Source organism: Leptonychotes weddellii, chromosome 14, assembly GCF_054177405.1.
Source record: "Leptonychotes weddellii isolate Sample4059 chromosome 14, ASM5417740v2, whole genome shotgun sequence".
NCBI classification, from domain to species: domain Eukaryota; kingdom Metazoa; phylum Chordata; class Mammalia; order Carnivora; family Phocidae; genus Leptonychotes; species Leptonychotes weddellii.
The window spans coordinates 38554416-38582327 of NC_138382.1; the positions used below are offsets into that span (position 1 = coordinate 38554416).

General features: G+C 41.8%; 2 protein-coding genes and 1 long non-coding RNA gene across 8 annotated transcripts in view; 1 reads left to right on the top strand and 2 right to left on the bottom strand.

The window, feature by feature from the left end:
• LOC102727854 (cyclin-dependent kinase inhibitor 2A) overlaps window positions 1-3504 on the bottom strand; it is a 28763-nt gene extending 25259 nt beyond the window's left edge. Inside the window, exon 1 of one of the 3 annotated variants that reach the window (XM_081803035.1) lies at window positions 3381-3504. The gene's annotated coding sequence lies outside the window, so the exon portion shown is untranslated. Of the gene's footprint in view, window positions 1-2755; window positions 2991-3380 lie in introns of those variants that run through there. The other 2 variants (XM_081803034.1, XM_031041515.2) reach the window with 2 other exon arrangements.
• Window positions 3505-3589: 85 nt separating this feature from the next.
• The window catches only part of LOC145717031 (uncharacterized), a 226262-nt gene continuing 201939 nt past the window's right edge, over window positions 3590-27912 (top strand). The window contains exons 1-4 of one of the 2 annotated variants that reach the window (XR_014140008.1): window positions 3590-3728; window positions 5606-5744; window positions 16585-16648; window positions 27205-27406. This is a non-coding gene — a long non-coding RNA (uncharacterized LOC145717031). Of the gene's footprint in view, window positions 3729-5605; window positions 5745-15595; window positions 15712-16584; window positions 16649-27204; window positions 27407-27912 lie in introns of both variants that reach the window. The other variant, XR_014140009.1, reaches the window with a different exon arrangement.
• Window positions 7011-16902, bottom strand: LOC102726332 (cyclin-dependent kinase 4 inhibitor B). 3 transcript variants are annotated; one of them, XR_014140007.1, is made up of 4 exons: window positions 16747-16902; window positions 12927-14049; window positions 9841-9911; window positions 7011-7213 (listed from the first exon to the last, which is right to left on the bottom strand). XR_014140007.1 is itself a non-coding variant. In XM_006745465.3 (2 exons), exons 1-2 carry the CDS (start codon window positions 16900-16902, stop codon window positions 13789-13791), a joined length of 417 nt encoding a protein of 138 aa, XP_006745528.1. In that variant the 3' UTR covers window positions 12379-13788. The 3 variants fall into 3 exon arrangements, 2 of the variants coding, with proteins under 2 accessions (XP_006745528.1, XP_081659162.1); XM_006745465.3 differs by lacking the exons at window positions 7011-7213; window positions 9841-9911 and having other exon boundaries at window positions 12379-14049; XM_081803036.1 differs by lacking the exons at window positions 7011-7213; window positions 9841-9911 and having other exon boundaries at window positions 12379-14049; window positions 16629-16766.

The window sequence follows — 27912 nt, forward strand, 5'->3', positions numbered from 1 at the left end:
TCCTCCCTACCTTAGGATGACAATGGACTTTTTAAAATTCAAGATTCCCCAAAGAAGTAAATGAATATTACGTTTTGGTTACTGAAAGTGTCACTGTTTCTTTAGAACATAATACAAACCTGGGGATCATGTACACGTTGGGAATAATGGTTTATGCTAATGTGCAGTGCTTACCTTGAGAGAACGCTATGCTGTTAAAGGTGATAAAAAACCCTAAGGGTTCCAAATAGGAGTAAACAAATAAATACTTCATGTCATAAAAATACAACTGTTTTGTAAACACACCAAGGTAGAAGTAACAAATCAATTAATGTAATTCATCAGGCATGTGTGAAAAAGAAACTAGTAATATGGAATTTTATTATATACATTTTCCGCTCATATAAAAATAAAAAGTCATAATGAACATAGTTGCAGAAACCTTAAAAATAAAAAATAATTACATCTTATATATTTGTATTAATATTAAGTAATTCATACAAATAATTTTTTAGCATTGTGGTTCTTAAGAAATTGAATTAGTCCCAATATAATTACCATCCATATATATTCTTAAGTCAGTATAACCATAGGCATAATATATATTTATGTGAAATATATCATCAAACATCACTTATAATACTTCCATATGTCACATATGTGTATAATTTCACAAATAAAGGATAATTGCACAACTTTTTAAGACATATTCTATTCTACCTAAGTTGTGTGTCCTGTCTTCAGATATTCACTAAAAATTGGGCCAGATATTTACTAAAAATTGGGCTTTTCAAATAGTCAATACATTTTTTTTAAAGATTTTATTTATTTATTTGACAGAGAGAGAGAGAGAGAGCACAAGTAGGCAGAGTGGCAGGCAGAGGGAAAGGGAGAAGCAGACTCTCCGCTGAGCAGGGAGCTGGACGTGGGGCTTGATCCCAGGACCCCAGGATCATGACCTGAGCCGAAGGCAGCCGCTTAACCAACTGAGCCACCCAGGCGCCCCTAGTCAATACATTTTTAAATAACTTTACATATTAGTCCTGAAAATTGATTTATACTTAAGTAACAAAAAATAAATGGCTACTTTCCATGAGCCTATTATTTTTATATTTTTAACATTTCATAAAAATATAAAAATACTGTAACTTAAAGTAATTACAGTATTACATTGTGTAGTCCTAAAATAGAAAACACATAATTATGATATTTACATAGATTAAAATTTTCTACTTTGTTATTAGAGATTTCCAGAAGCAACCTAATACTTTAAGTAAATAGCTTTAAGTAGAGAGTAATAGTAACAACTCTGATATTCAAAAACATATGGTGGCTAAACGTTCGCTGGTCAGAATAAAGCACCATAAAAGAAACAAACAAACAAACAGGGTCTTGTTAATGTTTTAAAATGAACTGAAGTTAAGTCCAGCAACATAGCATGAAATCCTTTACAAGCTCTTACTAATTCTTTTAAAAAACTGAACTTTCATAATAATATGAAAAAGAAAATGTGTATTTACCCTATAAGTTGTAAATTTTTTAAAAGATTTTATTTTTAAGTAATCTCTACACAAACGTGGGGCTCGAACTTACAACCCCGAGATCAAGAGTTGCCGGCTCTACGGACTGAGCCAGCCAGGCGCCCCTGCTTGTAAATTTTTGTGAATTGAGGCACCTAACTAAACACCCGTAGTTTTAACAGTTTTACACTTACATGACAAAGGCCTATTAACGTTACAATAAAAAAATAATTCCCCCTCCCCTGGCCTTTGCTTTTTCAAAACATCTATACCTGGGGAAAATGGATGCCCCAAGTAAGGTCACAAAAATGAAGCTTCATGAAATTGCTTTTAGATTTATATCCAAATTCTAACTAGGATTCTGCATATTGTAGCAATACAGATTTTCAATTTTTCTGGTCATAGGAAATTACACCGAGTAAAGATTTGTCTGATGTGAGGACAAAACTACCTAGGATTTTGTTTTTCAAGTAGGCCTCATTTTTTAAAAAGTGTTAATTGTGGCCTGAGATGATTAAAATATGACCTGTTGTGATTGCTCAGACTCACCACAATAGGTCTGTTTTTTGCTAAACATTTTGCTAAGATCAACCTGAGCAGTTTGAATCTGTTAGGGCTCCAAATATGAGATCTCCATCTTACTACCAAAGCCCAACTCCCTACTGACCACAAAAGCAAGTGTTTGCTCCTTCGATCAGTGTTACTATTTCGGGAAGTCAAACCATGTGCGAGCACCCACCCTGGAACATCCTCTACCTACTGTAAGCAGAGGGTTGACCTGGCAGGGGAGAAAACAGGTGGCCCCCATAAAACCAAGACCGTTAGTAATACTTTCCTCCAGGGCGAAATAAAGTGCCCTAGAAATACACCTTCACTGTGTGTGTGTGTGTGTTGTGTGCTATGTGGGGTGTGTGTGTTATGTGGTGTGTGTGTGTGTGTGTATGTGTGTGTTTAATGACTGCCACCCAGGAAATTCAGGAGTGATTGACTTCTAAGGTGGGTTAGAATCTCCCGCTTCTCCCCAGAGTTTCACTGGATTGAGGAGGTGTGTGAAGGGGGCTCTGGGCTCAAGATATTCGGAGCACCGCACCTCTAAGTAACTGTAACCCGAATGGGGAAAGAGGGGAGGGGGCTTCCACCCCTAGAAACCGCCTCCTCCTATCCTGCTCCGGAAGATGGTTTATCTGTATTAAATCATACCAAACAAAATCTTCCAAGGGCCGACTGCGCCCGGCACTTTTCGAGGCCTTTCTTACCTGCTCTTCTAGGATGCGGCTGCTGCGGTCTGCGACGGCTCCTCACTAGCTTTAACACCAGGGCCGCAGCGGCCCGCACACCCGGCTCTGCCCACTCACCCGAGGGCCGCGTGATCCGCACCACAAAAGCCCTCACTCGCGGCGGGCCACCAGCGCGCCGAATCCGCACTGTGATCAAAAACGCGCGCACCATACTCTCGCCGCCGCCACCTCTTCTGTGCTCCGCGACCGCTGCGCCGCCTTTTGGCATCAGAGGTAGGCAGCGCCGCGCCCGCCCCCCGATCGCCGACTGGGACCCACGCACCGCCCCCCGCCCATCCCCGCCCCGCAGGCGCGCCCCCGCGTTCCCTGCGCGCGCTCGCGCGCCCCCAGACCTCCCCCCGATCTCAGAACCGTTCTGCGCCCGGCGCGCGCGGGAAAGGCCGGTGGTGAAGCCCGAGGGCTGCGCGCGCGCGGGCGGCAAGCACCCAAGGTTCCCCTCCTTCCCCCCGCCTCCTCTTTCCCGCCCGATCCGCGCTCTCCCCCACCTTCCCACCCTCCGCGCCGGCGCCCCACGCGGTGACAGCTCAAGGGCCTGTCGCCAGAACGCATATCCAGGCCCCCGCCCCCTCGCAACATTTGTCACCTGACACGGCCGTAAGCAGGAACCACCGCGTTGCGGCCGCTTCCAGTCCTGCTCGCGCCCGGGTTCCCCAACCCCCCTTCTTTTATTCCTCGCGCCACTCGCTAAGGGTCTTCCATCGCTCCAAACCGGATTATTTAAAAGAAAAAGAAAGGAAAAGCAAGGTCATCACAGCGCTGCATCAGCCATTCAGGAGGCTGGATGTCGGTTTTGAAAGAAATGGCGCTAAGCTCCACTTCTAGATTTGGGAAACGAGCGAAATTAAAGGAAACCGCTGCCTGCAGTCGACGCGACATCTGGACACTGAGTGGCGCTGGCGCCGCCGCAGCGGCGGGCTGGGCGCCCCACCAGGTAGGTGGAGCCGAACCCCAACCCCGGGGTCCCTGCTGGGTAGGGGGCACCTCTTCCACCCTCTGCTGCCCGCGTCGCCGAGGGCGCGGGGCTGGGCGGAGAAGCCGGGCAGTTTTTATTTTCGGTTTTAACCTCCGAGAAGCAGCGCAACATCTGAACGCTTCTTCCTCTTTCCTCCGCCCGCGGCACTCCCCTCCCCCATGGGCTGCTCCCCGCTTTTCCCGGTTTCCCTGCGGCAGCCTGATTCCCGGCCGGCAGCCCTCCTCCTCCTCCACCCTCCCGGCGCTCCGGCACCCTTCGCTTTCGCGGCCGGACTCCTCCGCGTGGTCGCTCTCCCCGCTCCTCCCTTCCTCCTCCTGCCCCTTTTCTCTTCCACACCACTGATTCTTTATTGCTCGGCCATCCTCCCTCCTCCTCCCCCTTCCCCGCCGTGGTCCACTCAGCACAGGAAAAGCGGGGGAAGGAAAGGAAGCAGCAGCATAAAGGAGGGGTGAGTCGAGGATACAGAGGCGGCCTGAGGACAAGGAGCTCAGTTCCCAGAGCGCAGTGTGGCAGGTCCCTGGCTGCGGGGCTGGATGGAGCTCGGACGCGGGCTCGCTGGCTCCACGGAGGCGGGGAGTCGAGCCCAGGACGCCGCTTTCCGGCGGGCGGCGCTGACTCGGTGCCCCAGCCTCCCCGCCTGCAGTCAGTCGCGATCGATCTAGAGCCTCGCCCGCTGCAGGCGCGGCCTGGCCGGCCGGGCGTCAGGCAGAGGATGTGGGACTAGCTAGGCCCAGCCTTCGCGGAACCTTAAAGGTGGCCCGCCGCGCTGTGGCTTCTACTTGTGCCCGGGCCTGGTGGTTTAGCGGCAGAAGAGGACCCTCAGCATGAGAGCCGACGGGGCCTTATACATCAGGTGCCAAGCTCCGCGGTACGTGGAGACAGTGGGGTTTGCGTTGCCCAAGTCACCGTGCACTACCGAGAGGCCAGGTCTGGCGGCAGGCTTCTGCCCGTTCTCCATCCCTCCCCTCATCGCAGGACTTAGCCGCCGACCAGGCCGGTTGCATGAAGTGAGACTTAGGTACCAGTCTTAAATAGCTACTCTAAATATCTAGATCTTCACAAACGCGCCTCTCCCGTCTCCTGTGGGATTCGCTCAGGATTTCCCGAGCACCGTGTTCCCTGCTGGGGCTACTTGCCACCCCTCCGTCCAGAGGGAATCCCCTTTCTCGGTCTTCATAGGCTAGCTCTTTCTCCTTCAGATCTCAAGTTTCCCTGCTCAGAGACTCTCCCTCTCTCAGGCCCCATCTTATCACCATGGTGGGTTTTTTTTTTTTTTTTCCCTTTTTGTATAGCATTTAGCGAACAAATTATCCTATGTAATTGTTTACTTGTTTGTGGTTTGTCTCTTACAGTAGTCTGTAAACTCCATGGGGGGCAGATCCTGCTCTCTTGCACTACACCGATGACCCTCTCCCCCCCCGCCGCCCTCCAAAAAAAAACTTCATAGAGGGGATGGATTAATAAAAATATACAATTATAATGAGGGGATTTCATTTTATGGCCCAGAGGAGGGGCACTTTAGAGGGTGGGTAGTTCAGAGAAAGCATCCTGGAGGAAAAAGGGAGCTGCCTGATTCCAGCATGGTATTATTGAAGGAACCTGGAGAAGTGGAAGAGTGAGGGTTTCCAGGCAGGCGATTAGCTGTGGCAGTAAACCATGGAAGAAGACGTGTGTTGCACATCTCCTGAAATTATTAGTTTCCAGAGAAAAATTGGAAAATTTTTATATAAAATTTCTAGAGAAATTCTGTTTCCAGAGAAACAGAACCAATAGGATGGGTGTGCGTGTGCCTGTGTGTATGATTTATTCTAAGGAACTAGCTTATCTGATTATAGGGGCTGGCAAGTCTGAAATCTGCAAGACAGATAGTTGAGGCTGGAGACCCAGGGAGGAGCTGATGCTGCAGTTTTGAGTCAAGCAGCCTGGAGAAGGAATTGCTTCTTGGGAAAAACTGTCTTTTCACTTAAGGCCTTGGTGAGTGCTGCACACATTATGGAGGGTAATCTGCTTTATTCAAAGTCTATGGATTTAAATGTTAATTATACTTAAAAGTACCTTCCCAGCAACATCTTGACTGGTATTTGACAAAACAGCTGGTAGTGTAACCTAGCCAAGGTGACACCTAATATTAAATATCATATTATCCCATTATGTCTGGGGTCTGCTGAGCCTCAGTTTTCCAGACAAGTTTAAATTCAGGAATCTGTCTGTATTGATTGGGCCCATATAACTTAACCTGTAGCCCTTTCATCTTCACCCAGACTTGTTCTGGGGATAAGGGAAGTTGCCCACTTCAGAGGAATGCCATTTGAGTAAGAGCATTAAGTAAGGTCATTCATTATACAATAAGCTCTGTGTTCAATGAATATAAGTTTTAAAATTTAAACTTAAATCCCATCTTGGTTTTCCCCTGCTGTCCAGTACCTGTGTTTTGTAAGTTGTGGCATGCAGGGGAATTCTATGCAATTTTAATAGTAGAGTAAGCAAAATACAATTATGTAGATGAATCTTTAGCAAAACAACCAATTTGTGGCATTACAAAGACTTTTGGAATTCCAAATGACTTTTGGCTGTGTGCTCTTCAAAAAATGTAGGACCAAGGCCTGAGCATTAGTATGTGTACACCCTTTTACTTGTATTACTTATTGTATCGTACAGTGGCCCTTTGAATTTGGGATTACTGCTTCTATTTTACGGGTGAGAAAACTGAAGCCACAGGGGCTCAAATCTTGGACAGTCTATGGCCAGCAAGTGCTAGGGCTGGAATCATCAAGAAGGTTTTTGGACTACAAGCCTTGTGCTCTTTCTGTTGTACTAAAGCCTGGAGTCAATAGGGAATGAGCTATCAGTGGGTCATTTGTGCAAATAGAGAATCACTGAATGTGATTTCTTTTCTTTGCTCTTTTCCTTTGGCCTAAAAAACTGATCTCTTAGATCTTAGTTTTTTTTTTTTACTCATAAGTTTAAGGCATAGATCTCTCTTAGATTTTTTTTTTTTTAAAGATGTTATTTATTTGACAGAGAGAGACACAGCAAGAGAGGGAACACAAGCGGGGGAGCAGGAGAGGGAGAAGCAGGCTTCCCGCTGAGCAGGGAGCCCGATGCGGGGCTCGATCCCAGGACCCTGGGATCATGACCTGAGCCAAAGGCAGACGTGTAACGACTGAGCCACCCAGGCACCCCCAAAAATAGACTTTTTTTTTTTAAAGAGCAGTTTTATGTTCACAGCCAAAGTAGCTCTTAGTTTTTTAATGGAGGAAAATTATTTTTTATTTTGGATCAGCAAATTCATCCCACAGGCAGAGATAGAAGAGGATATTTTACTTGCTTTGTGCCACTGCCCCCCCACTCCCATAATGTCCAGGATATTAGTTTCTTCTCTCAGGTAACTCTTGATGATCAGAATTCCATGAGAAACTTCCATAATACTGCACATGTTCAAGCTGAAAACCCCAAAGGTATAAGACAAAAGTCACCATAAGCAAGATTTTAAAACTATCATTTGAACATATGACAAAAGATTAACTTTTAAAATATATAAATACATATATGAACAAAAAGGTAAACCAACAGAAATATGAGCAAAGAATACAATGGGTAGCTTATAGTAGAGCATATACAAATGGTCAGAAAAATATATGAAAAGATACTCAGTTTTACTCATTGGTAAAGAAAGGTAACAGAAACCATGACATATCTATGGGTGTGGCAAAAATTTAAAAAGGAGTGATAATGTTGGTAAAGTCGTCAGGAAACAATCACACACACTATTGTAACTTGGTGTGATTGTTTTAGAAGGCAACTTTAGACTATTTATAAAAATTGAACATGCATACGTGTCCCTTTGACTTAGCAATTCCTCTCCTATAGCTCATATAAGTATGCAAAGATACACATACATAAATATATGCATGGAAATATATATACTATATATGTACTGTGTATATATATGTATGGAAAGAGATATATTCTATGCATGCATGCATGTATTTGTGTTTATGATATTTGTATTTTTATATATACAGATATATGTTTATACACATATATAAAGATACATGTCCCTTTAACTCAGCATTTCCACTCAATAACTCATACCAGTATGAAAAGTATATATCTATTTATGTGCATATATACACACACTCATATGTAATATTGAAGATATACAGACACACATATATACACATGCACATATAAGTTTGGAAAGATTTTACACAGAGACACACATATGCACACATACTTTGTGTGCATGGGTGTGTGAGAGAGATATATTCTTTTTTTTTGAGAGAGAGAGATATTCTTAACCCTTGAAGTTTCCCTCCTATAAATTTCTGCAGATAGTTCATGTAAGAATGCAAAAAAGATTCTTTACAGCATCATATATAGTAGCAAAAAAAAAAGCAAGAAAGGAAAAAGGAGATAATTTATGTGTTTGCCAATAGATTTCTTTTTTAAACTGGGTTTCACCCATAAAATATAAAATTATACAGCCATAAAAAAATGAAGTGCATCTATCTGTCCTGCTAATGGAAGTTGTCTAAGATCTATTACTAATCAAAGAAAACAAATAGTTGTGGGATAGTATGATCCCATTTATGTTTTCCAAATGTGTGTACTGTGGGAGAGGTGTTTACAATTATATGTACCTATATTTCTGGAAGGTTAATTTAAAAAATTTAAAAATAGTGGTTACCCCTGGGTAGTGAGAATGGGGAGGGGTAGTGAGGTTTTAGGAGATTTTTACTTAATTTTGTTTATTTTTTGTACTGCTTGAAAGTTTACCGTGAACAAAAATTTTAAAGTAACCACCACAGACATCTCAAATGTAGAGATGCTAATTCTGTAGAGGTCTACAGAATGGTCAGTAAATCTAAATTTTAGAACATCTCTCTCTATAGGTGATTCTAATATGGAGCCAAGATTGAGAACCATGTCCCTATCTGTTGGTCTCCAATGACTGGCGGGGACAGCACTATCTTTTTAAAGATATAATAAATACCTGAGGTGAATGTAAAATGAAATGTCATTTAATTTTTCTCTAGAGAGAGGATGACATTACATTTGTTTGTTTGTTTGTTTATGGTGATATTTAAGCAGATCAAAAGGCTCCTGCAATCCTGGATAGATTTGTATGTGATAACTCTATCAAAGGCAGTTCAGAAATTAGAAAGTAGTAGAAGACGACCAAATATTTTAGGGAAGGTTAGTGTTTAAAACTCTAGGTGGCATGTTGGGAGGAGATACAGGGGACTACAGACGTTTCTCCTGTGCCCTAGGAGAGGTGGTAGAACCCAGCAACTCAGACCCACAGGTATTGGAACTCTAATGCCTGGGGCTTCTGAGTGGGAAAGGGATTAACAGGTGTTTGGGGTTCCTTTGTAAACTTCCACTATAACATAGATGGCTGTGAGTCAGCATGTCACCTTCACATATCTCTCAGATTTTTCCCCCACCCCCGGCAAAATCTTTCAGACTTCAAATTAGTGAATCAGAGTTGGATTCTCAGTTTTGATGTACATGCTGATTTATACTAGTGTGCTTGGTATGTAATCCATGCTAGTTACATATTATTTCATTAGTAGCACTTGTTTCAAAGCAAATTTGTGGCAAAATTAATAAAGAAATTATAAATATATAAATATATAAAATTTAAATATTTAAATTAAATTAAAACTTAATTAAAACTTAAAAATTTAGTAAATATATATAAATACTTAAATTTGTATATATTTATAATTATATTATACATTATACATATTATAGTTATATAATTAAATATAAATGATAAGTATAAATGACTTATAAAAGTTACCATTTCTAAAAGTAAAGTAATTCTTTTCCTTATGCAAGGAATGATATTAAAATCTTCTGAGTGGGGGAGTCAAGAGGCAAGAAAGGAGCCATCCTATTTGTCGTAGCTGAACTTGAGAAAAGTTTTATAGAAAACCAAGGCAGTAGGGAATGAGCAGATTCTGATTATTTTAGGCCTGGGAACATTTTGCAAATCCCGTCAGTATGTAGGCCATATAAGTTTGTTTTGATTTGATTTGATTAATTCTGTTGAATTACTGACCTTGCGCAAAACACCACCAAGCTGTTCCTCCTTGTATTCCTTTTGTTGCTTTCATCTCCTTCTCTGCCCTCCTGAATAGCGACAGGTACACATTTAGGTGATACAGAAGTCTTCCCTAACCAGCTGGTTTCTACTATCCCCCAGGCAAAATTTAAGGACCTAAAGTTTCAAGGAATCCAATAGAAACAAACCAGAAAGTACAGGCCCCTAGAAATGGGTCTGTAAGATCCATGACTGCTGTTTACCAAGTTACTTACCTTTGAATGACTATATATTTTAGCATTTTCTCACCTTCGCACTTTGTTCTTTCTGATATCCCCAACCTTCTCTCTCTCTCTCTGTCTCTCTCTCTCCCTCCCTCCCTCCCTCTTTTTAAGTAAGCTCTACAACCCAGCGTGGGGCTTGAACTCACCACCCCAAGATCAAGACTCAGAAATCAAGAATCACATGCTCTACCGACTGAGCCAGCTAGGTGCCCCAGCCCAACCTCTTCTCTTGGTTCTAACTCCTAAACCAACCCATTCTAGGTCAGAATCCCTTGTTATATGCTCATTTTAAAACCACTTTTTCTTTCAGAACATTTATATTAGTTTGCAATGCCTATTTCAGCATTACTTTATAAATCTATTTGGTCTACTTGCTTATCTCACTTTAAGAAACTAATTCCTCTAGTGGCTTTGAGTGGCATTAAGAGAAATACAAAAAGCAACAGGGAAAATGAGGTAAAACAAAATGAAAAAGACCTGAACATTTAAACTATTAATTTGGAAAGCATCTTTTCTGCTCCTAGTTCTCGCAAATTTGTCTCGCAAATTTGTCTGTAATTTTTCAACTAACTGGTGGAGGTGGTGCTTAATAAAGATTTTTTTCCCTCCCAAGGCTCCAGAATTTTAAAATATGTCTTTCCTCTCTATTCTTCTATGTATCTTTCCTTGACTCTTAGTATGGCACAATTATTACTAATAAAATGTAAGACCCCGCTACATTCATATATGCCACAAATTCATAAAGGGGTAAAGCTTTAGTGATGGTAGGGAACTTTGGAGTTATCTAGTCTAATTCCCACCTTTTATAGATGAGGGAAATTGAGGCTAATCAAAGTCACAGGACTCAGGTCATGTAGTTGGAGAACCAGTACTGGGACCCAGGTCTTCCATTTTTCCAATCAGGTCCTAACTTCTCTTTCCTTCCTTCCCTCTTTCCTTCCTTCCTTTCCTTTCCTTCCCTGGCATTATAAATAGGACAGGAGAAGATCATGGAAAGTATTGTGACACAACTATTGTTGCTCCTTCAAATAATTTTTAAACTTAAAATTGTATTATTTTCTTACATATGTTCTATCATCTATCATCTCTATGTTCATATCTATTTGTAGCTTAGTTAACTGAACACTGTGAAATTATACCAAGCCCCAAATTATTCAAGTTTTCACAGAATGACTCAATAGGTTGTTAATAATGAAAACTTAGGATGTCAGGGGCACCTGGGTGGCTCAGTCATTAAGCGTCTGCCTTCGGCTCGGTCATGATCCCAGGGTCCTGGGATCAAGCCCCACATCGGGCTCCCTGCTCAGAGGGAAGCCTGCTTCTCCCTCTCCCACTCCCCCTGCTTGTGATCCCTCTCTCGCTACATCTCTGTCAAATAAATAAATAAAATCTTAAAAAAAAAAAAAAAGAAAACTTAGGATATCAGAATTAGGTTGTAATTAGCTGCTAACATATACATGAAAGCAGATCTATTTTATTTTATTTTTAAATTTTTATTTATTTCTTTAATCTCTGCACCCAATGTGGGGCTTGAACTCATGACCCCAAGATCAAGAGTCAGATGCTCTATCTACCAATTGAGCCAGTCAGGTGCCCCAGACCTCTTGTATTTTAAGTGACACTGACTTTTGCATTTTCTACATAAGGCAGTCCACAGAAGTGCTTCTTCAGATGACTTCTATCATTTTTCCAGATCACTGATTCTACTTGCTCTTCTTCTGGTAGAATCTTGAACTGTGTCTTGAACATTGGAAGAATTATACCCTATTATAAAAAATAATCAACTAATATTTCTCTATCTTGTTCTCATCAGGGAAATGATACCTATCTCTCCGGTTTACGTATTAAATGAATATATTTTAATGTATGCCTGGCACAAGTTATGTGTCAATAAGTGCTTACATATTTTTTCCAATAAGAAATGCTCTGATTCTCAACTAACTTTCCCCAGTAATGTGTTCATTTGGGTATAAGGAATTGATGGGGAAGTAAAGATTTTTTTATTCAATTTAAAGAAACCCCTTCTTTTGGTCTCTCAAATTAGTTTTTTTTTTCTGTTTCTCTCACTCTCTTTCTCACACACACCCCATAAATCTTTTCCTACTATGTGTAGCAGTTTTTTTTTTTTTTATAAATTGTTGTCGGTATCATTTATCAATAATTATTATAAAGAGTGAGAGAAGTGAACCTCTTTGAGTCTTTAACATTTCTCAGGAGTTAGTGGTAAATCCATGATCATACATTTTTAAACCAAAATATCCACATCTTTGAGTCCAATCTATTGTTTTTTCTTTATTAAAGCATTGAAGTATCAGTTGTTCCAATGCTGTAAGGAATCAAGCAACACTGGACATTAAATCCCAAAGCAGTACACCTTTAGTTTGCTCAGCAGATATGAAGACATTCCACGAGCCATCATCATATATTTTAAACAGTTTTATACTCAATTTACTCTTTCAGTAACCCTTTGGGAAATACCCCAAAATAATTTACTGGGCAAGTGCATCAGTTTTCTAAAAGATATTTGGAATATTTCATAGTTTGACCCCCTGAGACACTCTAGTAAAGGAAACGGTCAGAAAATCTAACAAAGAAATAAATAGGTTAAGAATGAATGGGTCTAAGCTTTAGCACTGTGACAGAGCTTCATTTAAAAGCTGTATTTCTTCCTCATCGAGGAGCACGAGTTACTTTGTTATTTAAAGCTTCCCCAGTAAGAGTGTTACTGAAGAACAACTCAAAAGTACAAAATATCACAAAATCTTTTCATCTGCGGGGGGGTTCTTTATCCTATCGTATATAGATGAAGCAAGTCCTTACAGTTAATTGCGACAGTTGCTCTCCCTACAATCCACCACGTCATCCTGTGCGCTGACTTCTGGAACTCCCCAAGAATCTCCCCTCGACTGAATAACAAACAGCAAGCACCTGCCCCTCTCCGGGAGCTGTTCTGTGTCGTCTTGACCCAGGGATCGTAGAACCTGTGGGCAAATTCAAGGTGGCTCTCGCATCCTCCTTTCCCGTCACTATCCGGTGGAACTGGGCGCAAGTCCCCAGGGCTTCGCAGGTGACTTGGGTGGCAACACACAGCCTATAAAGCCTTGGGCACCTGCTGATGCCCTCTACTGTCGAACTCGTCTTTGGCATCGTTGTCTTCTCCTCAGTCTTCAGAGGTTTCCTTCTAGCCCCCCCGGCGCCTCAAACCCAGCGTAGGGGCTGCCGATAGGCTCCTTCAAGGTCAGAGGGCAAACGTGCCATCTGCCTCCTGCTCAAATGCCAATCATCGCCGCCTCCCACTCTGCCGCCAGCGTCTTTCCAGTGAAGTTTGGCAGACACCTGGGGTCGTTAGGGACTTTATAGGCCGCTTTTTGCCAGAAAACCCTGAAGAGTAAACGACACCCGGGAGCTTCACGTTCAGCTCCTAAATCTCTCTGGAAATCCATTTGCACCACCTCTGCGTTTGGCTGCACCGTGAGTGTGAGGGCGGGATCCAGGGGAAAAGAAGAAAGAAAAAAAAAAATGTATTCATGGTCCGCTTCTCCTCCCCCACGGTGAGTCAAGTCTCTTGGAAGGCTTGCAGGCTTTCCGCCGCTCCACATTTGTAGCCTCCCTTGAACTAAGTTGGGGGTGGGGAACAGGGGAGAAAAGAAGTGTCGTTGTGGGCGGCTGGGGGTACCTGCCATCAGTCTCCTGCAGCTGCGCGCAGGTACCCGGCGACAGCGCGGTGGCCCCGCTCCTCAGCCAGGTCCACGGGCAGGCGGCCCCAGGCATCGCGCACGTCCAGCCGCGCGCCGGCTCGGTGCAGCACCACGAGCGTGTCCAGGAAACCGTCCCGGGCCGCGTCGTGCACAGGTCGGGTGAGGGTGGTAGGGTCGGCGCAGTTGGGCTCCGCGCCGTGGCACAGCAGCAGCTCGGCCACGCGGGTGCTGCCCATCATCATGACCTGCCGGAGAGAGCAGAGTGGTCAGGGCGGCGGTGGTCAGGGCAGCAAGATGCAGGCCTGGAACGGGACAGGTAGAACCGTTTCAAAGAAATACCTATTCATGAAGTATCCACCTAACACAGGGGCGCTTACAAGTCTCAGGAGTCTGGTTATGCTTCGTTTGCTGATGCAATCCCAACACCCTCCCCCCTCTCCCCTTTTATAACTCTTTACTCAGTCCTAACTGGGTTGCATTTTATTTTCCAAACATGCGGAGACAAGAAAGAGCTGATAATAAAGCTCTAATAGTCGTTGCGCGAAAAAGAAAATTTTGATTTCTGTTGGAACATGGGAATCTATTTTGTTAAATGATTTATGGGCAGAGTTACGTCTAAAAGCTTTTAAAGTCTTAGATTATTTCCCTTGATGTCTCTCCCACCTCAGCCATAATCCGGATCTAAAAATATTTACTAGGCAGTCAGCTGATATTTTTAAGAGAGAAATGCTTTAGAGGAGAAATAATGTTTTATTTTTTAATTTTTTAAGAGTTTATTTATTTGACAGAGAGAGACAGCCAGAGAGGGAACAAAAGCAGGGGAGTGGGAGAGGGAGAAGCAGGCTTCCTGCAGAGCAGGGAGCCCGATTTGGAGCTCAATCCCAGAACTCCGGGACCATGACCTGAGCTGAAGGCGGATGCTTAATGATTGAGCCACCCAGGCGCCCCAGAAATAATGTTTTAAGTTGTTTAGTTTTCCTCTTATATCCCCTGTGGGAGGCTTTTACATTTCATCGTCATATATGTTTGCGCTCATAAACTGAATATAGTCTGACAGTTTGAGCCAAAATTGGAGATAGAGGGGAAAAAGTAATGTCACGTCTAGTCTTATAAGATGATGAAAACAAGTTATTTTTTTAACATGATTTACCATTTTTAATATTTTAAGTTTACATTATAGGTAAGGGATAAAGTTTAAAGGGTAATATATTTAATGTAACATAAACACTATATTTACATTGTACAGGATTTTATAATGTAACAGGATTTTATAATGTTAGATAGCAAATAATTTGCTGTGTAAAAAAGAGCTCGGATGTTAGTCAAATCAGAGCAATGCATAATTTAGAAAAAAGATGTTTTGGAGCTGTAAGCCTGTAGCATCCACTTGTGTACATGTACATTATACAAGCATTTACTTTCTTATTTTAACAATAAAACAGTTTTTGATAACTAAATATCCAAAATGGAGTTCTTTATTCTTGTGAGTTTATGTATTTTAAAATGGACCATGTAATTGAAAGACAGTACTTTTTGTTTCATGAATATTAGAAACATCCATTTCCTCCCTTAAAAACCATGATATGTTATCATTTCCACTAGTGATGTATGTCAGATATTTCATATATAGAGGGAAAAAAAGTGGTTCTTAGTATCTCAGAAAATGATGAATTTAAACTATAATTAAAATCTCTTTTAAAATTATTAATATCATTTGAAGTCTTTAATAACTACAATATTTTTGCTGCTTTAAACTATCCCTCATTTCTTTTTCTTTTCTTTTTTTAAAAGATTTTATCCCCTTATTTGAGAGCGCATGCATGGTGTGTGCACACACACAAGCAGGGGAGGCAGGAGAGGCAGAGGGAGAGGAAGAAGCAGACTCCCCGCTGAGCAGGGAGCTGGAGGTAGGGCTTGATCTCAGGACCCTAAGATCATGATCCCAGGGGAAGGCAGATGCTTAATCGACTGAGCCACCCAGGCGCCCCAAGCTATCCCTCACTTCTTATAACACTTTTCTAAGAATGCAAAAGGAATGAACATATATTTCTTTAAAAATCTACACAATTAATAAGATTCCTTAATAACAGCTTGGTTCTAGAACGTGACACTGAGATGAATACTAACCATTATAGTCAACAATAAAGCACAAAACATTACCTTGGATTTTAAAGGAATTAAAAAAAATCAGTACTAATTAAAGGGATTCATAAACATACTGAATAAAGGATTTTAACAATGAAGAGGCGAATTATTTATGTAGACCCTCTGCCATTTAAAAAGGACGTAAAAATTGCTGCAAGCATGCTTTTGTAATCTAATCACTGTATAATTAAACAAAAATCTATGAAAGCATATTTTTTCTTATGTAACACTCAAGAGACCCTGCTAACGTAAAAGGAATTAAGTTCTGTGGTCGAGGAATCCTGGCTTATCTCTTTGTATTCAGTTTGCCTCTATGAGAAAAGAATAAGAGAATTTCATATTGCAGCCTAGAAGTGCACGGTAATTTTTTTCATGCACTATGATTCTGCATGATTCCTCAAATCTAATCCAGATTGTGTAATTTTGTCATTTAATTATCTCTATCAATGAAAGTTGATCGATATTTATTGAAGGACACAAAAATTTTCCTCCCCAAATAACCCTCCTTTTCCCCCCAATTGAATTTATCCCTTGCATCTGTGATCACAAGACGGGAGAGGGAATATTGACATTTTTTCCACTACTAAAAAGAAAACCAAACTGAAGTAGTGGTTTTTTTCAATCCCTTTCTTTAGGATCCTTGGTGGGGGAGAACCTGCTTTACACCTGGGCTCCACACCTCAAGGAAGAGAGACACAGGTACGTTGGTGAAGATCTCCGTCCCAGCCGCGTCCCACGGAGGCCGCTCCCCTTTGTTCATGCGCCCCCTGCCGGCGAGGCCCCAGGGCCCCAGCTACCTGGATCGGCCGCCTCCCGAAGCGGTTGACTCCGTTGGGATCCGCACCGGTTTCCAGGAGCTGCCGCACGGTCTCCACTTGCCCCTGCGCCGAGGCGTTGGCCAGGCCCGCGTCGTCGCCACCACCACCGAGCATGCCCTTGTCCTCCTCGCGCATTTCGCAGGCCGCAGACGCAGACTGACCGGGATAATCCACCGCTGGCCGTGAGCGTCGCCACACTCCCTTGTTCCCCACCTCGCCTAGGCGCCGTCTCCCCTCCGTGGGAAAGTTCAGGTCAGCTTCAGCCCTCTTTCGCCGTCCTTCTGTCGCCTTGGAGGTCCTTGCAATGCCGTGCCACTCGTGGTTAAACCGGGCTTTTCCCGGCTCACTCCCGGGAAAAAGCGCCTCGCGTGGCCGCAGCCGAGCGCAGGGCGCCTCCGGCCGCCGAGCGCGGGCGCGTCGCAGCGTTCTCACTGCGGAGCCTCGCTCCGGCTAGATGGAGAGCTGGCTGGGAATGAATCCGTTTCACGCTGGGCGGCCGGGCAGGGCATTCCCCACCCCCTTAGGCTCCGCCCCCTGTCCGGCCGGCCGGCGCTGGCACTTCCCACTCCGTTGGCCGGGAGGCCTGGCCGGCAGATGACGTTACAGCCGACGAGGTAGGGGCGGGAGGGCGGGAAGCCAGCCCGGACTGTGCTGGGACGCATGCGCCAGACACCGGGCGTGCGGAGCTTGCTGTCCTGCTGGCCCAGTGTCCTGCAAGGCCTTAGCTAAGGTTTTGGAAAAGTTTAATTAATGCAGTCAGCTCCTAATCCCCTCCCTCCAGCAGGCGGAGCAGAGGATTTCTATTCCTTCAGCCCTGTGCCAGCTGGTTTCACTCTGGAGACGTTAGTCGTTCCTTGTGCAATTGAACGACTGGCTAAGAGGCATTCAAAATAACTTCGTCTCCCCTAAGATTTCTGAAAGTGACATTTTTGCACCTGTCATGCAGGTTAAATTCATCCCCAGGGAGTACTTGAACTTCACTAGCTTCACATCTTGCATCAACCTTAGCAATTTTCTTTTGGGTGTGTCTTCTTAGTTGAATTAGTCAAAAATCAGTCACAGTGAAAAATCCTGAGAATCCTGTTTTGAATGTGTTTTTTATTCTTTTCATCTTTGAATAATGGATACACACACACACACACACACAACTCCAAAAAACAAACCTAGTTTGGGAATGACAATGGCAACCTGGTACACGTGAGACTTTTAAAAAATATAAATATGTATTTTAAGAATCTGAGATTCCAGTTTCATGATATTTGAATAGTATTATTTTTGTTTGCACTCTTACCTATTTAAACCCACTTCGCAAGTATTTGATTTTTATTTATCATGAGTAATAAAGGAAATTTATGCAGTAATAATGAAACATAATAAAACAGGGGTGTGGTGCTGGGCCTGTCATTAAACAGGATGAACCTGTCATTAAATCCTCTTCTGAAGATTTAAAGGCCAATTGCCTTTCTTCCCAATCTTCCTAGGTGTTTGAATTAACATATGTATTGCTTTAAAGATTTAAAAAATTGCAGCTGATGTTCGATTAAAATAGGAAGAGAACCACAAGTTATGTATCTGTTGTCTGAAAGCTTTGGTGAGGGACTACATTAGACTGAGCTTCTTCTAACACGGAACAGTTCTTATTTACAAGTTAATTTTGGTTCAGAGTGCAGAGGAAGAGTGCCTAAGGAAGGGCAATTGCTTGCTTACTCATAAATGGGAGTTTGTTTCACATGTTTCTTTTTTTAAAAATTTTTAAAAGATTTTATTGATTTATTTGACAGAGAGAGACACAGCGAGAGAGGGAACACAAGCAGGGGAAGTGGGAGAGAGAGAAACAGGCTTCCCGCTGAGCAGGGAGCCTGAATGCGGGCTCGATCCCAGGACCCTGAGATCTCGATCTGAGGCAAAGGCAGACGCTTAATGACTGAGCCACCCAGGCGCCCCTCACGTGTTTCTTCTAGCATACCTTAGCTTGGGCTCCCCCTCCCCAATCCATTGAAGAATAAGGAAGAGTTCTTCAAAGACAGGGGAGCCCATAGAAGTGGTGGTTAGGGATGAAGATCTACTGACTGAGACAGAGTTGAAATCCACCTGGATAGGGAAGGGGAGGAGGCGGCATTGATAATCTTACCCCATCTCATTTCTTAGTTTTCAACTTCTTAATTTCTCTATCTTTCCCTCTTATTTGAACCTCCACTCTTATCTGAAAAAGAAAAGTCCTTTTATTTGTTGATGGTGGCTCCATTTCTTGGTCTGGCCAGAGGAATAGAAGTCTACTTTTGGTTGAAAAGCATAGATGAGCTGTTTTTGACCAGTCTTTGGAGCTAGTCCCCACCCATGGTGTACTGGAGATTACAGGTGTGTAGGCAGAATGGGAGAAGGAAGAGGAAATATAGACAGTGGGAAGCCAGAGTTTTGAAATGGATGGCATTGTTTCTTTGGCAGTCACTCTGAGGGGCTGAGTCATCAGACTGATAGTGGCGGATGTGGTGGCAAATGGACTCAGTCCAGAGTATCTTCATCAGAACAGCCTAGCTACCCTGAAATTTAGTGCACAGCCAAATGTAAAAAGGCAGGTTGCCTTTTAAAGGAGTGTTGTTTGGGTCTTTCTTCTAACGGATCCAGTAATTAAATTAGTTCAACAAAATTTAGCTCAGTATGTCCTATATTCCAGGAGTCCACAATTGAGTAAGATGTGGGTGCTAGCTTTTAAGAAAGTCTCCCTGGTGGCACTCAAAACTAATAAATAGAGAGTTTCAATTTAATGCAATAACTTTACTGAGGATGTATCTATAGGATATTTTGGGAGTAAGAAGAGGGGAACTTAAATCAAGATGGAGATGCAGAGGAGTTACCGGATGAAGAGTCTCTAAAGAATGCATCAGAAAATATTTCCTGTGTTCTAGATTTGAGCTTTGGATTTCTCTGAAACTTAGCAAAAAGGTCAGAAAAAGATAGCATGAGCCAATTTTTGAGCCACCTTCTTAAGTGGTAAGCATGGCCAAAGTGTCTGAAAAAATGAAAACTATTTGGAGTTGATAAGGAGATGGAAGAAAATTGTTTTTAGTTGAAGGGGACATAGACAAAGAGTGGTAAGATAGAGAAAAAGCCAATTAGCCGAATGTCTGAGAATCTTCCACGAGGCAGATATGTGAGCTTCACTCAGTAAGTTGACTGGGAAAGAATTTTGGGCGGGGGAAATGTTGCTAGCTGTACGCGCGATTACTAGCACCACGGACAGCGCCTTCCTAGGAAGCGCATCTAGGTGGTCCTAACCCACTCCAGACTGAGAATTCCTGAGAAAGCTTCACACTTGATCTTCCAAACCCCTTTTCTCCCCTGAAATTCAAAGAATCACATGGAAACTCGATGGACTAATTTACAAAACATCTTTACAATGGACTGCTTAATCTGATTTCCAAATATTACTGGATTATCTAATATTCTCTATGTAAAGAACATGAAATCGTCTCTATATTTAAAAGAAGAGAGGAGAAATATACTTAATGTCTACCCTGTTCCAAGTGATTTACAAGTATTTCATTTAACTCTCATAAAACTCCAATGCAAAATGTATCAGTTTCTCAATTTTACAGACAAGACAAAAGGATCAAAGAAATTAAGTAACTTGCATACTAGTTAAGCATTGTTGGAGGTAGGGTCTAACCTGTGTGTCTTCAAAGCCTCTACCCCTAACACTACATAGTGTTTTTAGCAGCTGTCATGGTAGGCTTCACTGGAAAAAAAAGTGCAATGAACTGGCTTATAATTATTTTCCAGCCTACATTGTGTTTTCCAGATGGTTCACCTCACAGCACACCCTTAATAGACTTCAAAGATGACATTTCACATGTAATACAATAGCACATTTGTCTTGGACAATAGGGTGAGATAATGAAACATTTTACCTCTCCCTGAAACCCAGCTGTCTCTAGGATGAAACACAACCTATTGTTAATGCTTGAAACACATTTAAGAGATGAAGTGGATGGGAACATAGCGGGCAGCTGAAACTTAGAATTGTCACCGCTATGCCATTTAATAGGGTGGATAATTTATAAGTGAGAAAAGGGAGAAAGTAAATGGTAAAGTGGCATAGAATTTTGGAGGTAAATAGAAGGGAATGAGTAGAGGGGTGGCTGGGTGGCTCAGTCAGTTAAGTGTCTGCCTTTGGCTCAGGTCATTATTCCAGGGTCCTGGGATTGAGCCCCATGTCGGGCTCCTTGCTCAGCGGGGAGCCTGCTTCTCCCTCTGCCTGCCATTCCTCTGTTCGTGCTCTCCCTCCCTCCCTCTCTTTCTCTCTCTCTGACAAACAAACAAATAAATCTTAAAAAAAAAAAAAAGAAGGGAATGAGTAGAATCAGTTTCAATATTACAAATAATGCAAATTTCCAGTGAAAATGTTCATATTCTAGTTGGTGAAACTATATATGAACTCACTATCAAAGTGTGAATACAAATCAATTTGTATTTGTATGACCCACCTCCCATCAGGAGACTTGATTCTCTCCATTTCATCAGTTGAGATTTATGCTTCAGGATTCATAGTATATCTCTTTCTATATTCCCATATTTATTTCTTTCCTTTTTTTAAAAGAAGATTTTGTTTATTTATTTGAGAGAGAGAGAGTGCACAGCAGGGGGGAGGGGCAGAGGGAGAGGGAGAAGCAGACTCCCCGTTCAGCAGGGAGCCCCAGGGAGGGCTTGATCCCAGGATCCCAAGATCACGACCTGAGCTGAAGGCAGATGCTCAACCAACTGAGCCACCCAGGCACCCTTCCCATATTTATTTAAGTTTAATTGAACAGTGGACATTTTACCATCTATATTAATTTTCCAAGGCTGCCATAAAACAATACTATAGACTAGTTGGCTTAAACAATAGAAATTTATTTTCTCAGCTTGGTTTCTCCTGAGGTCTCTCTCCTAGGTTTGCAGGTGGTCACATTCCTGCTGCTTCTTCTCATATTCATCCTGTGTGCATGTAAGTCCCTGGTAATCTCTTTTGTGTGTTCAAATTCCCTCTTCTCATAAGGACACTAGTCAGATTGGATTAGGACCCACTCCAACAGCCTCATTTTAACTTAATCACTTCTCTACATGCCCTATCTTCAAATACAGTCACATTCTGAGACACTGAAGGTCAAAGATTTAACATATGAATTTTGGGGGGACACAATTCAGTCTATAATGGAGTCTTTCCCAATTTCTACACATACCATTTTTATTAATTTGTTTATTTGAATAAGGGTGAAAATAATGTCAACACATTGAAATTTGTTGATATTGATACCAGTCTCTTGTGTCTCTTTTATATTTTATTTATTTATTTTTTAAATATTTTATTTTTAAGTAATCTCTACACCCAATGTGGGGCTCAAACTCACAACCGTGAGATCCAGAGTCACTTGCTCTACTGACTGAGCCAGCCAGGCACCCCAATTTGTGTCTCTTCTAATCTATAGACTTCTTTCTTTCTTTCTTTCTTTCTTTCTTTCTTTCTTTCTTTCTTTCTTTCTTTCTCTTTTCAATTTATTTGTTGCATGAATGGGATTGTTAGTTCTGGAGTTTTCTGAAGTCTGAGCTTTGCAGAATGCTTCTTCATGATGACAGTTAACATTTTTCTCTGTCACCTGTATTTCTTGTAATTTATTATTTAGATCTAGAGTCTGGATGTGATTCAAGTTGGATATTTTGGCAAAAATACTTTATAAGTAGTATAAACTTCTACCAAAAGGCACATAATCTGGTTGCTTCTCCATGATTATAGCAGCCATTGATAATTATTTCTTAAATCTATTATTTCCTTAGTGGTCACAAAATGGTGGCATTCTAATTCTACCATCCCTGCTTCATTTAATAGCTGAAATACTTCTATAAAGAGAAAGCTTCCTTTGCTATCTACTTGTTTGCCCTCAGGTATATATAAGAAAGACAGGGGAAGTATTCTATTTTTAAATTTATTTATAGGTTTTAAAACTAATGATTTGAGCTTCCAGCATCTTTCAGAGGTGACTAATGATTTTTGAATTATTGTAAACTTGTGGATTTGAACATAATTGATGTGTTTTCATCCACTATAATTATCATTCCTATTGATTCTCAAGGCCTGTCTTTGGCCATTGAGAGCCTCTGCAAGTTGGTTCCTGAGACTTTTAATGTGACTCCAGTAGTCTTTGACAGAATCCTTGATTTTTGGTATGGCAACGTATTCCAGTTTTATCTTATACTTTTCATGTACTATATATAGAATCAACCATTTCTCCAAGGAGCATTGATTCTTTTTAGTGGAGAATGGTATTTAAAAAGTACATCGTCAGTGCTGAGGACCTTATTGCCACCCAGCAGGCCATGATATTTCAAGGCCTTTATGTTTACATATAAAACATAAATTTAGCTTCTTTGCTCAGAATATTTACACATATTTTCACTTACATGAATGTCCAGGGGGTTGTTAAAAATTCAGTGGTGTGAGTCTTTGGGCCTATCTTTGAGCCCAGGGGGCCCCCAAGTCATTGTTACAACAAAAAATGCCACCAAAAAATATCCAAAATACCCCATAGGGTGGCTCCCTTAGAAAAATCACTGATTTCAATGACACATGGATAGAGGGAGATGAGATCAAAGGGATGATTTCATTATAAAATAAAAAATCTTCTGCTTTATGATTTGTCTACCTCCCTTCCACACACCCCCAACTGAATCCAGACTTTGTGTGTGCTAGGGAAGTTTGAACTTCTTCAGGTGTACTCATGGAAGTATACTGCACTCAGTTCAGGCATAAAATCATTTATTTCTTCATTTTATCAAATTTTATCTTCCCATTGAAGCTTGTTCTTGAATAAAGTTTTCCTTTATTGTTAAATCATGGCAGAGACCCCACTTAAAAACATTAGGCCAATCTTGGCTTGTGTACCTTATAATACCAGTAATGTACAGTTCTTGTTTGCCAGAAATTTCATGATGAAAGAGCCTTCTCAAGTTGAAGAGAACTCAGTAGGCCATCACATGCCGAGGGGGAGAGCATCAGTATCCAAACATTACCTACTACTGAAGTGACTTTATGCTAAAGTTAGACATGTTGAATAACACAGTGATATAGGAGTCAGTAATTATTTCTGAAACTAAGTTGTGTGTATCCAGACTTCTCTCTCTCTTATTTTGGAGGTCTGGCATTAATATTAGGATCAAGTGCCTCTCACAACTGTTACTATTGTAAATTGAATATTGAGAGGGGGAGTGAGAGGTTGAGTTAGTGGAAAACATTGTCTCAAAGTAGAGAGAGACTCTGTGAGCTTAATTTCTTGAAAATATGCTGAGGGGAACCTGGGTGGCTCAATCGGTTAAGCGTCTGCCTTTTGCTCAGGTCATGATCTGGGGTCCTGGGATCCAGCCCTGTGTGGGGCTCCCTGCTCAGCAGGGAGTCGGCTTCTCCCTCTCCCTTTGCCCCTCCCCTCCGCTCATGCTCTTTCTCAAATAAATAAAATCTTAAAAAAAGAAAATATGCTGAAAAGAGCAACAAATTGAGAATTTTACTTCATCTTAATTTTCTTGTGAAGATTGTTATTTAGCATAAGTTACACATTTAATTTGCTTTTTTCCCCTCACAAATGTGTTACTTCTGAACTATGTTGAGTAATCTTTTTTTTTAAGATTTATTTATTTATTTGAGAGAGAGAGAGAGCCCACACACGCGTGCTCGTGAGCGGGGGCGGGAGGGGCAGAGGGAGAGGGAAAAAGAGAATCCTCAAGAAGACTCCCCTCTGAGAACAGAGCCAGACATGGGGCTCAATCCCAGGACCCCAAGATCATGACCTGAACTGAAATCAAGAGTCAGCTGCTCAACCAACTGAGCCACCCAGGCACCCCTATGTTGAGTACTCTTTCATTAGAGATAATTGATACATTTCTGATAAAGTGTATTTTCTTTCCAGGGCTCTTGCATAAAAGCCATCCTAAAAAATGTAGTGATTTTTTTGAAACTTTTTTTAATTTTAGGAGGCTTCTTTGTTAAGAAAAAAAAGGCATGCGTGTGCACACACACACACACACACACACCTATACACATATCTCAGCAGAATCAATTGGCTTGAAGATCTGGTAATTTGATATGCTGTGGATCCAGTCCTGCAGTCAAGCTTTCATCTTTATGAGTCATTGTGAATTGGAACCTGAATTTTTTTCTCATCTGAAATTGTTGCTTTTGTGTAGATCCAATCACACAGCACAGACCCAATCAAAAATTAACTTCTGCATGGCCCAAGAAACTGCATAATCAGATGTTAAGATCCTTGGAAGAGGACTGTTATCTCTATTTCCATTCACTCCTCACTCTTCCGTAATCTGGCTTTCACACAGAATTAGTAACCAATTTCACACAAAATCAAGTAACTAATTGCCAAGGTAACCAATGGCTTTCTTCTTGCTAGATCCAGTAATCCCAGCCTCATCTCTTGCAGTTTCTTCTGTGCAGCTTTGGATCCTGATGAACCCTTTTTTCTTGCTGTTCTTAACTTTCTTGCTTCTGATGAAGCTGTTCTCTCATATATTACTGATCACATATGTCATGTATGTGATGTAAATAATACCAACACATTTACATCCTTCTAAAAATATATTCTTAATCTACATTTAGTTCATCCATGTTTTTAGTAACAATGCTAAAATAAAATCTTGAATTATTAGCTAGTAAAATATTTACTTATCCATTAAAAATTGGATATTGAATCTGTCGTAAGTATCAGATACTATTTGCTAGGTACAAATGATGAGCAAGTCAGAAACTATTAATTACAAAAGATGGTAACTTCCATGAAATAAAAGCCCTGGATGCTATTTGAATGCATAATGAGAGTCTGGTGGTCAAAGAGATGGAGGGTGTTGAGATCTGTAGGATTACATTGGTATTAACTAATCAAAGGTGTGGGTCAGTAGTTGCAAGGAGGAACACTCCAGGTTGAAGGAATTGCATGTGGCAACCTCTGGGGTGGGACAAAGCATACGCATATTGAAGGAACTGTGGTTGGAGCACAGGGATGGAGGAGGAGAATATGGCTGGCTATAGTTGGAGACATAAGCACTGCAAAATCCTGTAGGGCTGTATAGGCCATCTGAAGCCTTTTTATCTTTATCTTACAAAAAGAAGCCCGGGGCACCTGGGTAACTCAGTCAGTTAAGCGGCCAACTCTTGATTTCAGTTCAGGTCATGATCTCAGGGTCCTGGGATAGAGTCCCTCGTCTGGCTCTGCGCTCAGTGGGGAGTCTGCTTGAGGATTCTCTCTCTTCCTCTCCCTCTGCCCTTCCCCCACTGGCACGTGTGCCAGTTCTCTCTCTCTCTCTCACTCAAATAAATAGATCTTAAAAAAAAAGAGAGAAGCCATTTATGGGTTTGAGCAGAGAAGCGATATGATCAGATTTTTAGTTAAATTTAAAAAATCACTTTCCATGCCCTTTGGAGAATGGTTTGGAGAAGCTAGAATGGATACTGGTGGACCAGTAGTTCAAAGGATAGATTATGGTAGTTTGGACTAAAGTGTTTGCACCTAAGATGGAAAGAAGGAGAAACCTTTAAGATATATTTAAGAAATAATTTCAACAGAGTTTAGCAATAAACTTGAGATAACAGATGAGGAAGAAGGTGTTAGGCAGGTTTGTACAACAGGAGAGGTTGGTAATTATGGTCACCAAAATAGGGAACACTGGATGAGAATGCAGTTTGAGGTGAAGATGATGGGTTCAGGATCAGAGAGCTTGAACTTGAGACATGGTGATATATCCAGATGGAAATATTTATTGTTAGAAAGATGGGTCTGTAGCTCAGAGAGGAGTGCATATTCCTAATATGGACTAATTTATACTAATAAATGAAGAAATGAAAATTTCTGGCACAAATTTTAGTATAGAAGATTAGTTTACTTTTCAATTAATTCTGAACATATTCTACCAAAAAATTTTGATAATATATGTTGATACCACCTCTTCTGTCTCTCAGTTTGCTCATTCGGAAGACATTTTTCATAATCCTTTACATTGTTAATCCTGTTTTATTTAAAAAATTGCACATTCAAGATTTTCTTTGATTACTTGTATATAAGGACCAGTTCCCAAGACATAAACATAATTCAAATTCAAACTTAGAATAATCTACTGAAGAAAATTCAGAGAACTAAATGAAAGAAAAAAAAGCCAGGAGAAAGCATTTACTACATACTGTTCCTGATAAGAGTTTCTTCTAAAATTTATCTCTCTATATTCATTCTTACCAAATGAGAGAAAAATAAGCAAAACAATATTATTAGAAAATCTTTTAAAAATAACACCCTTTCTGAATGAAGAATTTTTTCATGGTTGTTCTTTCCTATGTACAAGCTGTGTTGATTATTCCATTCATCTGTTAGCTATTCAGCAAATATTTATTGAGCATCTGTTATGTCCCAGTCACTCTTCTAGGCCCTTAAGATACATCAGTGACGGTGGGCGGAGCAAGATGGCGGAGGAGTAGGAGACCTGGATTTCGTCTGGTCTCAGGAATTCAGCTGGATAGGGATCAAACCATTCTGAACACCTACAAACTCAACAGGAGATCGAAGAAAAGAATAGCAACAACCCTCTCATCAAAAAAGCGACCACTTTCTGGAAGGTAGGACGTGTGGAGAAGTGAATCCGAGGTGATATTCGGGAGGATAGATGGCGGGGGTGGGGGCCTCCGTCAGCCACTTCTGGCAAGTGATAGAGCTGCGGAGCACAAAATCCGAACTTTTAGAGGTCGGCTCCGCTGAGGGAGGTCACTCCAGTGGCTAAGCAAGGGGTGGAACCCTTGCGGGACAGTGTGGTCTCAGGACCCTCAGGGTCACAGAAATACCGGGGGTGCCTGAGTGCAGCAGAGCTCCCAGGTATCAGAGCGGGGAAGCCGGCTGCAGAGATGGAGCCGAGGAGGGGGCTCTCAGCTCGGGGTTGCCATAGACCATGATCTGGGGCACAGTCGGGCCACTGCTCCTCCAGCAGGGACCCAACAAGTGGCAGATCCGGGCAGACTCCCCTTCCTCCCCCAGGAGGAGCGGCACGGGAGCGCACCACAGGGATCTGCTGGGTTTGGAGACTCCACACAGGGTCGGGTGCCAGAGATAGAAACGCGCGGTCACAGGC